The sequence below is a fragment of the Phyllobates terribilis genome, unplaced genomic scaffold (assembly GCF_046119375.1).
Source record: "Phyllobates terribilis strain yellow unplaced genomic scaffold, ASM4611937v1 Scaffold_11__3_contigs__length_659146591, whole genome shotgun sequence".
Taxonomy (NCBI): Eukaryota; Metazoa; Chordata; class Amphibia; order Anura; family Dendrobatidae; genus Phyllobates; species Phyllobates terribilis.
The window spans coordinates 33,122,805-33,136,490 of record NW_027362771.1 but is presented as its reverse complement, the minus strand read 5'-3'; the positions used below and the strand labels follow the sequence as shown (position 1 = coordinate 33,136,490).

The 13,686-nt window shown below is 44.6% G+C and overlaps 1 protein-coding gene across 1 annotated transcript in view; it reads left to right on the top strand.

Moving 5' to 3' along the window:
* Nucleotides 1-7,387: 7,387 nt before the first annotated feature.
* Nucleotides 7,388-13,686, top strand: part of PDLIM7 (PDZ and LIM domain 7) — a 125,284-nt gene continuing 118,985 nt past the window's right edge. The window contains exons 1-2 of the mRNA XM_073654660.1: nucleotides 7,388-7,722; nucleotides 7,814-7,918. Of these exons, the coding sequence (XP_073510761.1) occupies nucleotides 7,492-7,722; nucleotides 7,814-7,918 (336 nt within the window). The 5' untranslated portion in view covers nucleotides 7,388-7,491. The remainder of the gene's footprint in view (nucleotides 7,723-7,813; nucleotides 7,919-13,686) is intronic.

Here is a 13,686-nt window from a genome sequence, read left to right as displayed (position 1 = left end):
CTGAGCCGGACATACCAGAGTTAGGGGTGACCAGTGAGAATTTTGGGTCTGCTCAACATAGGGGCCTAACTCTGAAGGAAGCTTTTAATAATGTCACAGTCATAAATGGGGTTGTACAGGAGCCGGGGGCTGACACAAGGTTTCATTATTTTATGATGAATGGGGAATTATTGTACCGCGTCACAAAAGTGAGGGAGGAGCTGGTGGAACAGTTGTTAGTGCCAGGCCCCTATAGACGGAAGGTGTTGGACATGGCCCATTCACATATCCTGGGGGGACATCTCAGAGTGGAAAAAACGCAGGAACAGATTGTGCAGAGGTTCTATTGGCCTGGGTGTCACCGGGACATATAAAACTATTTCAGGTCCGGCCCTACGTGTCAGTTAACCGCCCCCACTTCTCAATTTCGAAGTCCCTTCATGCCATTGCCCATTATTGAAGTGCCATTTGAGAGAATTGCTATGGACTTGGTTGGTCCACTGGTTAAATCTGCTCGTGGGCATCAGTACATATTGGTTATCCTGGACTATGCCACATGTTATCCTGAAGCAATTCCCCTGAGAAACTCCTCCGCAGAGAGTATAGCCCGCAAATTGGTTCATGTTTTCTTTCGGACGGATTTACCAAAGGAGATCCTGACCATCCAAGGAACACCTTTTATGAGTAAGGTGATGAGGGAGTTATGCAAGGTTCTGAAAATCTCCCAGTTGAGGACTTTAATGTACCATCCTCAGACAGATGGCCTTGTGGAAAGGTTCAATAAAACGCTGAAGAGTATGCTGAGGAAAGTCATAGAAAAGTACGGTAGAGACTGGGAATGTCTCCTACCGTATCTGTTGTTCTCCATCCGTGAGGTTCCGCAGTCTTCAACGGGGTTCTCGCCTTTCGAACTGCTGTATGGCCGACATCCGCGAGGTCTCCTGGATATAGCTAAGGAAACCTGGGAAGCTGAAGTCACACCCCACAGAAGTGTCATCGAGCATGTCGCTATGTTGCAGGAGAGGATTGCGAAGGTGATGTCCCTCGTAAAAGAACATCTCCTCCAGGCACAAGAGGCGCAGGCCAGGATCTACAACCGCTCAGCCAGAGTGCGGCAATTCAACCCTGGTGACCGAGTCCTCGTGCTCATTCCCACCGTGGAAAGCAAGTTCTTGGCCAAGTGGCAAGGGCCGTATGAGGTGGTGGAAAAAGTTGGTGAGGTGAACTGCAAGATTCATCAACCGGGACGACGTAAGCCGTACCAGATATACCACGTCAACCTCATCAAGCCGTGGCAAGACAGAGAGGCTGTGGAAGCTCCATGCTTGCTGGGCAAGCCAGAAGGTGATGTTGGAGGAGTTGCAATAGCGGAAACGCTCACAAAGGCCCAAAAGCAGCAGTGTCGGGAGTTGCTGCACAAGAACAGGGATCTGTTCTCGGAATTGCGGGGTTGCAGTGCACGTGAACGTGAAGCCCTATCAGATACCTGAGGATCGTCCATAGGTGATCTCCAAAGAGGTGGCTCATATGATGAAACTTGGTGTCATTGAAGAATCCAAGAGAGGTTGGTCGAGCCTGATTGTCTTGGTCCCAAAGCCCGATGGTGAATGGAGATTCTGCAACGATTATCGGAGGTTGAATGAAGTCTCCAAGTTCGATGCATATCACATGCCACATGTCGATGAGCTCATCGAGCGACTTGGGCCAGCAAGGTACATAACCACCTTAGATTTAACAAAGGGTTATTGGCAGATCCCCATGGCACAGGGAGCCAAGGAGAAGACTGCGTTTTCTATGCCGGACGGATGCTTCCAGTATGTACGGATGCCGTTTGGACTGCAGGGGGCCCCTGCCATCTTCCAGGGAGCCATGGATCGAATCCTTGCACCCCATAAGAAATACGCTGCAGCATACCTGGACAATATTGTTATATTCAGCCCACACTGAGAGTCATCTGGAAAAAGTCCAGGCCATATTTGATGCACTAAGGAAGGCGGGATTTTCGATAAACCCGAAGAAATGTGCCATGGGTAAAGAAAAGGCCAAATACCTTGGATATGTAGTGGGTAGAGGCGACATTAAACCCCAGATCAGTAAAGTGGAGGCAATCCAAACCTGGCCGAGACCGCTGTCAAAAAAACAAGTCAAGAGCCTTCCTGGGGATCGTGGGATACTACAGGAGGTTCATCCCAAACTTGGCCATGATGGCCGCACCCCTGACTGACCTCCTTAAGGGGACGAAATCGGCTATGGCCAAGTGGACTTCAGAGGTGGAGTCAGCCTTTCAAGAAATGAAGGTGGCGCTGTCTAAGCAACAGATTCTGGTGGCCCCCAACTTTACAAAAGAGTTTATACTCCAAACAGATGCCTCAGATGTCGGTTTGGAAGCAGTCCTTTCCCAGGAGATACATGGGGAGGAGCACCCTGTTCTACACCTGAGTAGGAAGCTGTCCTCATGCGAGAGGAATTATTCAGTCATAGACAAAGAGTGCTTGGCCATAAAGTGGACGGTGGACACGTTACGGCACTATCTGGTAGGACGTAAGTTTAGATTGGTATCCGACCATGCCCCATTCAGATGGTTGAGGGAAACAAAGGGTAAAAATGCTAGGGTCACCCGCTGGTTTTTAGCCCTACAGGACTTCAACTTCCATGTAGAACATAGAGGAGGGAAGCTACATGGTAATGCTGATGCCTTCTCGAGAATCCCCTGTCTAGTGGTAGAAGGTGCCAAGCGCCACGGCTTTAGGCAGAGGGGGAGGTATGTAAGGTGGCTAATGGTCTTGTAATCGATGGGAGGTATGTATCGCAGAGATGGCTGGTCTCTGGGATGTAATCCGATGTATTTTCTCTAGTGCACGCATGCACTAAGAGGATTAATTGGTGCAGCCGGAAGTCGGGGTACGGGATGCTAGGAGAGATGGGCGGGACCATCAACCCACATACCTCACCTCTGGGTGTGGTTTCCAGCTTATATAAGAAAGGTTGTTGCTTGACACATGGGCTATGTTTGGAGGGAGAAGGCCTTCTGTGTGTAGTTTCAAGACTGAGCTGTGTGCTGTACGCTCATCAGCCTGTGTGACCACAGGTTCGGTGTACCAGAGACTATGTTCAAAGTACTGTTCTCCTTTGTTTTGCCTGATCTAAAGGATGTTTATTTGCACTTTTTACTTTTGTGGGTTTATGAAGTGAATAAACAGTTGTGGACATTTAAAGGAACCTGCCTCCTGTTTGCCTCTCAACGCACCTGAGTGAGTACTATCCCTACAATGTTTTTGCGCAATTCTTCTGCTGGCTTCTTTTACTCTATACTTCAAGAGTACACAGTAGGACAGGTCACTTCTTTTAACAGCCTCACAGTTTTGGAATCTGGAAGTGGTTAAAAGACATGACATACATACGATCGAACATGAGCACAGCAAAGCCACTTTGATACTGCTGTGTATTAGTTAATTTTATGGGGTGCTTATGCAGCACTTTTTCAGGTGGATTTTGGGATGAATCCTCCTAAAAGTCCCCATTTGCACATATGTTAAAAGGACCTTCTGTGACTTTTCTACATTGAATTGGTCCCACTATAGTAGCTCTAAGCCACTATAATCTGCTGAATATCTGAAAAATCACAGATTCCAACTATATCATTTTTGTCTTTGAACTCATTGGCATTACCACGCAGTAAGCTGCAAACACTGTGTTGTAATACACGGACTTCTGAGCACCAACAATTTATAGATAAACTAGATGAGTTGTTGCATTGCACGGGCCATTACAGGCTATGGGTATGTGCACATGGCGGCTTTAGATACCAGTGGATCCACTGAGTTTTTCTTGCAAAAGACGTTTAAACGTCAGTGGTGTTTTTGTTGAAATGTCTTGTAACGTCTTTAACGTTGGCACTGCCACTTGCGTTTTTTAAATGGTATGTATTAATAGTGGGCGGCATCCGCTTGGTCAGTTCACTTCTTTTAAAAGCTTAGCGGCTTTCAAAGCCTGAAGGAGTTGAGCGAGGCACAGAAAGACAACACATGGACAGCAAGAGGTTCTGACATCGCAGTGCATATGTTCATTCCTTTTGGTGTATTTTTAGGCGCTTTTTCAGGGTTTTTTTAGCCTGACTCCGTATGAAAAAAAAAGTTGAGTGCACAAATGCTTACTGCAGGGAAGTGTACATGGGTTCAGAGATAATAATTATATCATTGGATTCTATAGGGGGGAATTCACCAGGACTGGTATTACATATGCCACACCATTGCTGCAATCTGTGGGGCCCAAGAGGTATAGGGGCCCATTTTCACCTCCAAAGCTGCTTCTGTCACAGACACATAAAAGGGGGCATTACACATACTGTTCAGGCACAGGAGCCCCGCACGCCAGTCATAACCCTGAAGTCTGCAGTGGAGCATGCCACGTAATAAATCTAACCCATCATCCGTGCTCTCGACATTAAATTGATGCCAGCTATGAGCTGTCATATATTTCATCTACAATGTAAACCTACACTGCATTGAACACTGTGGCAAAAACACATTTGATTTTTCGCATGCAGCACAGCCTAAATATACCTATGAAGACATCAGTAAAAATGGTAATATTAAATAAAGTGTAGTATATGGGTTTAACCCCTTCTTGACAAAGAAAGTCGGGTGTGTTTGTATGCTGCAGGCCAAGGAACTGAACATGGTCCACACACAGTGGGTGTGGGCTGCGTCATACAGCCGCCACCTGCCTCTAACAACAAAAGGAGCCAGCTCCAATCGCTATGGTTTAACCACTTAGATTCTGCACGGTTTCCAGCAGCGGCACTTAAATGGTCGCGATTTGTCTGCGCACCTGACGAGAACGTAAGGCCCAATGGCTTACATGGCAGCCAGTTTGGATCACTCCTCTATTTAAAAATACATTAATACGAACATTTTAAGAGTAGACATATTTGGAACCACCAAGTCCATATATGTCCGATCTAAGACATTTTAAAAATAATTAATCTATATAATAAATGCCATAAAGAAAATTAAAATGCCAGAATTGGCGTTCTTCAGTCAGCTCACATCCCCCAAAATGGGATAAAAAGTGCCGAAAACAATATATGTGCTACAAAGTACAGGCAATAAAACTACAGCTCTCCCAACACACGCAACAACAGCCGTCACACAGCTCCAAAGAAGGAAAACTAATAAAGTTATGTCTCAGAAAATGGGACACTAACGATTTTTTCCCCACGAAAATAAAATAAAAAAACACCTATAAAATGTTGGTATGTCAGTAACCATGCTGAGCTGGAGGATCGTGTAATCAGGTCATTTTTACCATACAGTGAACACTAGAAAAACTCCTCATCACCAAAAATGATATTTTTTCTTGACTGTTCCACCTCCATTTTTCCCCGTATTTCAGTACAATGTATGGTAAAATGAATGGCGTCATCCAAGACTACAACTCGTCCTGATACGGCTACGAAAAGTTATGGCTCCCGTAAAGATGGAAAAATGAGAGCGCAAAAAACAAAAACTGTCCTATACATCCCCTGGTGTAAAGAAAGTGCTGTCATTATAGTGCTGTACATTGTGACCCTGGGCAGCCATACCATATGTGCCCCCCCGGGCAGCCATACCATATGTACCCTCCGGGGCAGCCATACCATATGTGCTCCCCCCGGGCAGCCATACCATATGTGCTCCCCCCGGGCAGCCATACCATATGTGCTCCCCCTGGGCAGCCATACCATATGTACCCTCCGGGGCAGCCATACCATATGTGCTCCCCCGGGCATTCATACCATATGTACCCTCTGGGGCAGCCATACCATATGTGCCCCCCCAGGCAGCCATACCATATGTGCTCCCCCCGGGCAGCCATACCATATGTGCTCCCCCCGGGCAGCCATACCATATGTGCGCCCCCAGGCAGTCATACCATATGTGCTCCCCCGGGCATTCATACCATATGTACCCTCTGGGGCAGCCATACCATATGTACCCTCCGGGGCAGCCATACCATATGTGCTCCCCCGGGCATTCATACCATATGTACCCTCCGGGGCAGCCATACCATATGTGCTCCACCCGGGCAGCCATAGCATATGTGCTCCCCCCGGGCAGCCATACCATATGTGCTCCCCCCGGGCAGCCATACCATATGTACCCTCCGGGGCAGCCATACCATATGTGCTCCCCCGGGCATTCATACCATATGTACCCTCTGGGGCAGCCATACCATATGTGCCCCCCCGGGCAGCCATACCATATGTGCTCCCCCCGGGCAGCCATACCATATGTGCTCCCCCCGGGCAGCCATACCATATGTGCTCCCCCCGGGCAGCCATACCATATGTACCCTCCGGGGCAGCCATACCATATGTGCTCCCCCGGGCATTCATACCATATGTACCCTCTGGGGCAGCCATACCATATGTGCTCCCCCCGGGCAGCCATACCATATGTGCTCCCCCCGGGCAGCCATACCATATGTGCTCCCCCCGGGCAGCCATACCATATGTGCGCCCCCAGGCAGTCATACCATATGTGCTCCCCCGGGCATTCATACCATATGTACCCTCTGGGGCAGCCATACCATATGTACCCTCCGGGGCAGCCATACCATATGTGCTCCCCCGGGCATTCATACCATATGTACCCTCTGGGGCAGCCATACCATATGTACCCTCCGGGGCAGCCATACCATATGTGCCCCCCGGGCAGCCATACCATATGTGCCCCCCCGGGGCAGCCATACTATATGTACCCCCCCGGGCAGCCATACCATATGTGCCCCCCCAGGGCAGCCATACTATATGTACCCCCCCAGGCAGCCATACCATATGTGCCCCCCCGGGGCAGCCATACTATATGTACCCCCCCGGGGCAGCCATACCATATGTGCCCCCCCCCCCGGGCAGTCATACCATATGTGCCCCCCCCCCCCCCCGGGCAGCCATACCATATGTGCTCCCCCCGGGCAGCCATACCATATGTACCCTCCGGGGCAGCCATACCATATGTGCTCCCCCGGGCATTCATACCATATGTACCCTCTGGGGCAGCCATACCATATGTGCCCCCCCGGGCAGCCATACCATATGTGCTCCCCCCGGGCAGCCATACCATATGTGCTCTCCCCGGGCAGCCATACCATATGTGCTCCCCCCGGGCAGCCATACCATATGTACCCTCCGGGGCAGCCATACCATATGTGCTCCCCCGGGCATTCATACCATATGTACCCTCTGGGGCAGCCATACCATATGTGCCCCCCCGGGCAGCCATACCATATGTGCCCCCAGGCAGCCATACCATATGTGCCACCTTGCTCTATGTGGCACACTTTCCCTGGGACAGTGGAGAGCACCCCACAAACCCACATAGGACTTCTGATGAGGCGCCGACAGCCCGCCTGCTACATGTGCCCAGCCCACAGCTGCCAGTGCAATGGCCAGTGTCAGGACTGGCACACACGGCCTCCCTTTGGTGGCAGAGCCATCCTTCCTCAGCCATCCCTGTGTCCTGTGTCTGAGGAATGTGCCCCCCTCCCGTTAGGAGCTGGGAATGTGCGCTGTGCTGGTCCCTCCCAAGCCCCAGTATGATTCACTTCCCCGTATCCCCCGGCCCCGGCACGGTGTCGTCTTACACTCCTTATATAGCCTGGGCGCCGGCCGGGAGAGCGGACAGGACTCGCCGCCTGCTGCCCCGGGTGAGACTACTGGGAGACGCGGAGGTGCATGGAGCTCCCATAGGTGCCGCGGCTCCAGTGGGTGACTGTGCCCCTGTAGTCAGCTGTGGGGGTGAGACTGCGGCTTAACCCCTCCACTGCTGACATCTCTGTCTTGTCTCTTCTGCAGATTGCTGACATGGAGGATTACAAAGTGACCCTGGATGGACCAGCCCCTTGGGGCTTCCGCCTGCAGGGAGGCAAGGACTTTAACATGCCCCTTTCCATCTCCAGGGTGAGTGACTGCTGGCCATGGCTGCACTGCTGGGAGGATTGGCCACTCACTGACTTGTGAGGAAAGATTAACCACTAACTTGCTGAAGGGAAAGATGTCACCTTGAGAATAATGTATATGTGTATAAGCGGGTATATCTGTACCACAGAGGTGGCACATACTTCTTACCATCACCGGCCATTGTGTGGCTGTGTCACAGACCTCCCTGGCAACTACAATGTTCAAAGCTGTAAAAGTTCTACTAATAGGAGTGTAGCAAGAAAAATAGTGCGGGTCCGGTTTCATGGCTGGAATTCCTTGAAGTAAAGAGTCTTATTTCCATGACACATCAGAATGGCTTGTGCTCAGGCTGTGAGATAAAATGTGATGCTACACATACATGTACAGTACATACACCACTATATATACACATGTATAGTACACACACCACTATATACACATGTATAGTACACACACCACTATATACACATGTATAGTACACACCACTATATATACACATGTACAGCACATACACCACTACATATACACATGTACAGTACATACACCACTATATATACATGTACAGCACACACCACTATATATACATGTACAGCACACACCACTATATATACACATGTACAGCACATACACCACTATATATACATGTACAGTGCACACACCACTATATATACACATGTATAGTACACACACCACTATATACACATGTATAGTACACACCACTATATATACACATGTACAGCACATACACCACTACATATACACATGTACAGTACATACACCACTATATATACATGTACAGCACACACCACTATATATACATGTACAGCACACACCACTATATATACACATGTACAGCACATACACCACTATATATACATGTACAGCACACACCACTATATATACATGTACAGCACACACCACTATATATACACATGTACAGCACATACACCACTATATATACACATGTACAGCACACACCACTATATATACATGTACAGCACATACACCACTATATATACACATGTACAGTACATACACCACTATATATACATGTACAGCACACACCACTATATATACATGTACAGTGCACACACCACTATATATACATGTACAGCACACACCACTATATATACACATGTACAGTACATACACCACTATATATACATGTACAGTACACACACCACTATATATACACATGTACAGTACATACACCACTATATATACACATGTACAGTACATACACCACTATATATACATGTACAGTACACACACCACTATATATACACATGTACAGTGCACACACCACTATATATACACATGTACAGTACATACACCACTATATATACATGTACAGCACATACACCACTATATATACACATGTACAGTACATACACCACTATATATACATGTACAGCACACACCACTATATATACACATGTACAGTACATACACCACTATATATACACATGTACAGTACATACACCACTATATATACATGTACAGTACACACACCACTATATATACACATGTACAGTGCACACACCACTATATATACACATGTACAGTACATACACCACTATATATACATGTACAGCACATACACCACTATATATACACATGTACAGTACATACACCACTATATATACACATGTACAGCACACACCACTATATATACACATGTACAGTACATACACCACTATATATACATGTACAGCACATACACCACTATATATACACATGTACAGTACATACACCACTATATATACATGTACAGCACACACCACTATATATACATGTATAGCACACACCACTATATATACACATGTACAGCACACACCACTATATATACACATGTACAGTACATACACCACTATATATACATGTACAGCACATACACCACTATATATACACATGTACAGTACATACACCACTATATATACATGTACAGCACACACCACTATATATACATGTACAGCACACACCACTATATATACACATGTACAGCACACACCACTATATATACATGTACAGTACACACCACTATATATACACATGTACAGCACACACCATTATATATACATGTACAGTACACACCACTATATATACACATGTATAGTACACACACCACTATATATACACATGTATAGTACATACACCACTATATATACACATGTATAGTACATACACCACTATATATACACATGTATAGTACACACACCACTATATATACACATGTACAGCACACACCACTATATATACACATGTACAGTGCACACACCACTATATATACATGTACAGTACACACACCACTATATATACACATGTACAGTACACACCACTATATATACATGTACAGCACACACCACTATATATACATGTACAGTACACACCACTATATATACACATGTACAGCACACACACCACTATATACACATGTACAGCACACACACCACTATATATACATGTACAGCACACACCACTATATATACACATGTACAGCACACACCACTATATATACATGTACAGCACACACCACTATATATACACATGTACAGCACACACCACTATATATACACATGTACAGCACACACCACTATATATACACATGTACAGTGCACACACCACTATATATACATGTACAGCACACACCACTATATATACACATGTACAGCACACACCACTATATATACACATGTACAGTGCACACACCACTATATATACATGTACAGCACACACCACTATATATACATGTACAGCACACACCACTATATATACACATGTACAGCACACACACCACTATATATACACATGTACAGCACACACACCACTATATATACATGTACAGCACACACCACTATATATACACATGTACAGTGCACACACCACTATATATACACATGTATAGTACACACACCACTATATATACATGTACAGTACACACCACTATATATACACATGTACAGTACACACACCACTATATATACACATATACAGCACATACACCACTATATATACACATGTACAGTACATACACCACTATATACACATGTACAGCACACACCACTATATATACACATGTACAGTACATACACCACTATATATACATGTACAGCACATACACCACTATATATACACATGTACAGTACATACACCACTATATATACATGTACAGCACACACCACTATATATACATGTATAGCACACACCACTATATATACACATGTACAGCACACACCACTATATATACACATGTACAGTACATAAACCACTATATATACATGTACAGCACACACCACTATATATACACATGTATAGTACACACACCACTATATATACACATGTATAGTACACACACCACTATATATACATGTACAGTACACACACCACTATATATACACATGTACAGCACACACACCACTATATATACATGTACAGTAAACACACCACTATATATACACATGTACAGTACACACCACTATATATACACATGTACAGTACATACACCACTATATATACATGTACAGTACACACACCACTATATATACACATGTACAGTACACACCACTATATATACACATGTACAGTACATACACCACTATATATACACATGTACAGTAAACACACCACTATATATACACATGTACAGCACACACCACTATATATACACATGTATAGTACACACCACTATATATACATGTACAGCACACACCACTATATATACACATGTACAGCACACACACCACTATATATACATGTACAGCACACACCACTATATATACACATGTACAGTGCACACACCACTATATATACATGTACAGCACACACCACTATATATACACATGTACAGCACACACCACTATATACACATGTATAGTACACACCACTATATATACATGTACAGCACACACCACTATATATACACATGTACAGCACACACACCACTATATATACATGTACAGCACACACCACTATATATACACATGTACAGTGCACACACCACTATATATACATGTACAGCACACACCACTATATATACACATGTACAGCACACACCACTATATACACATGTACAGTACACACCACTATATATACATGTACAGTACACACCACTATATATACACATGTACAGTACATACACCACTATATATACATGTACAGCACACACCACTATATATACACATGTACAGTACACACACCACTATATATACACATGTACAGCACACACACCACTATATATACACATGTACAGTGCACACACCACTATATATACATGTACAGTGCACACACCACTATATGTACACATGTACAGTACACACACCACTATATATACACATGTACAGCACACACACCACTATATATACACATGTACAGCACACACACCACTATATATACACATGTACAGTACACACACCACTATATATACACATGTACAGTGCACACACCACTATATATACACATGTACAGCGCACACACCACTATATATACACATGTACAGCGCACACACCACTATATATACACATGTACAGCGCACACACCACTATATATACACATGTACAGCACACACACCACTATATATACACATGTACAGTACATACACCACTATATATACACATGTACAGCACACACCACTTTATATACACATGTACAGCACACACCACTATATATACACATGTACAGTACACACACCACTATATATACACATGTACAGTACATACACCACTATATATACATGTACAGTACACACACCACTATATATACACATGTACAGTACATACACCACTATATATACACATGTACAGCACACACCACTATATATACACATGTACAGTACACACACCACTATATACACATGTACAGTACACACACGACTCTGTATATACACATGTACAGTACACACACCACTATATATACATGAACAGTACACAAACGACTGTATATACACATGTACACATACGACTATATATACCCATGTACAGTACACACACTACTATATGTACATGTACACTACGCACATGACTATATATATATACACACATGTACAGTACACACGACTGTATATACATGAACAGTATACACATGACTATATACACATGTACAGTACACACACCACTATATGTACATGTACACTACGCACACGACTATATATATATACACACATGTACAGTACACACGACTGTATACACATGACTATATACACATGTACAGTACACACACGACTATATATATATATGTACAGTACAAGCACGACTATATGTACAGTACACACACATGACTATATATACATGAACAGTACACAAACGACTATATATACACATGTACACACACGACTATATATACACATGTACAGTACACACGACTATATGCACATATACATAATATGCATACATAATTGCTCACATGGTTCTATACATATACAGTATGGGCATACATTATTCTATATATGATACTTCTCAGGATGTAACATGACGGGGTCACATTGAGGAAAACATGGCTTCAGGATGCTTTTTCTATATTTGACAAAATGTTTGCCTTAGATGTGAGTGTCGGCCCCCTAGGACAGCGATGGCGTGGTAAGGGGGAGTGGTGGCACGGCTGTGCTCCCTGACGAGGCCCATGTCCCCCTATTGCAGAGGAGACCAGCGGTGCTATAAATGGTAACTGCCGGTTATAACTTTTTTGTCTCCGACTGCTTTTTATCACACTTATTGCTATTGGAAATTCCTGACACTGGCAGGAAAAAGTTTTCTTAATTGACGCTTTCCTCTATA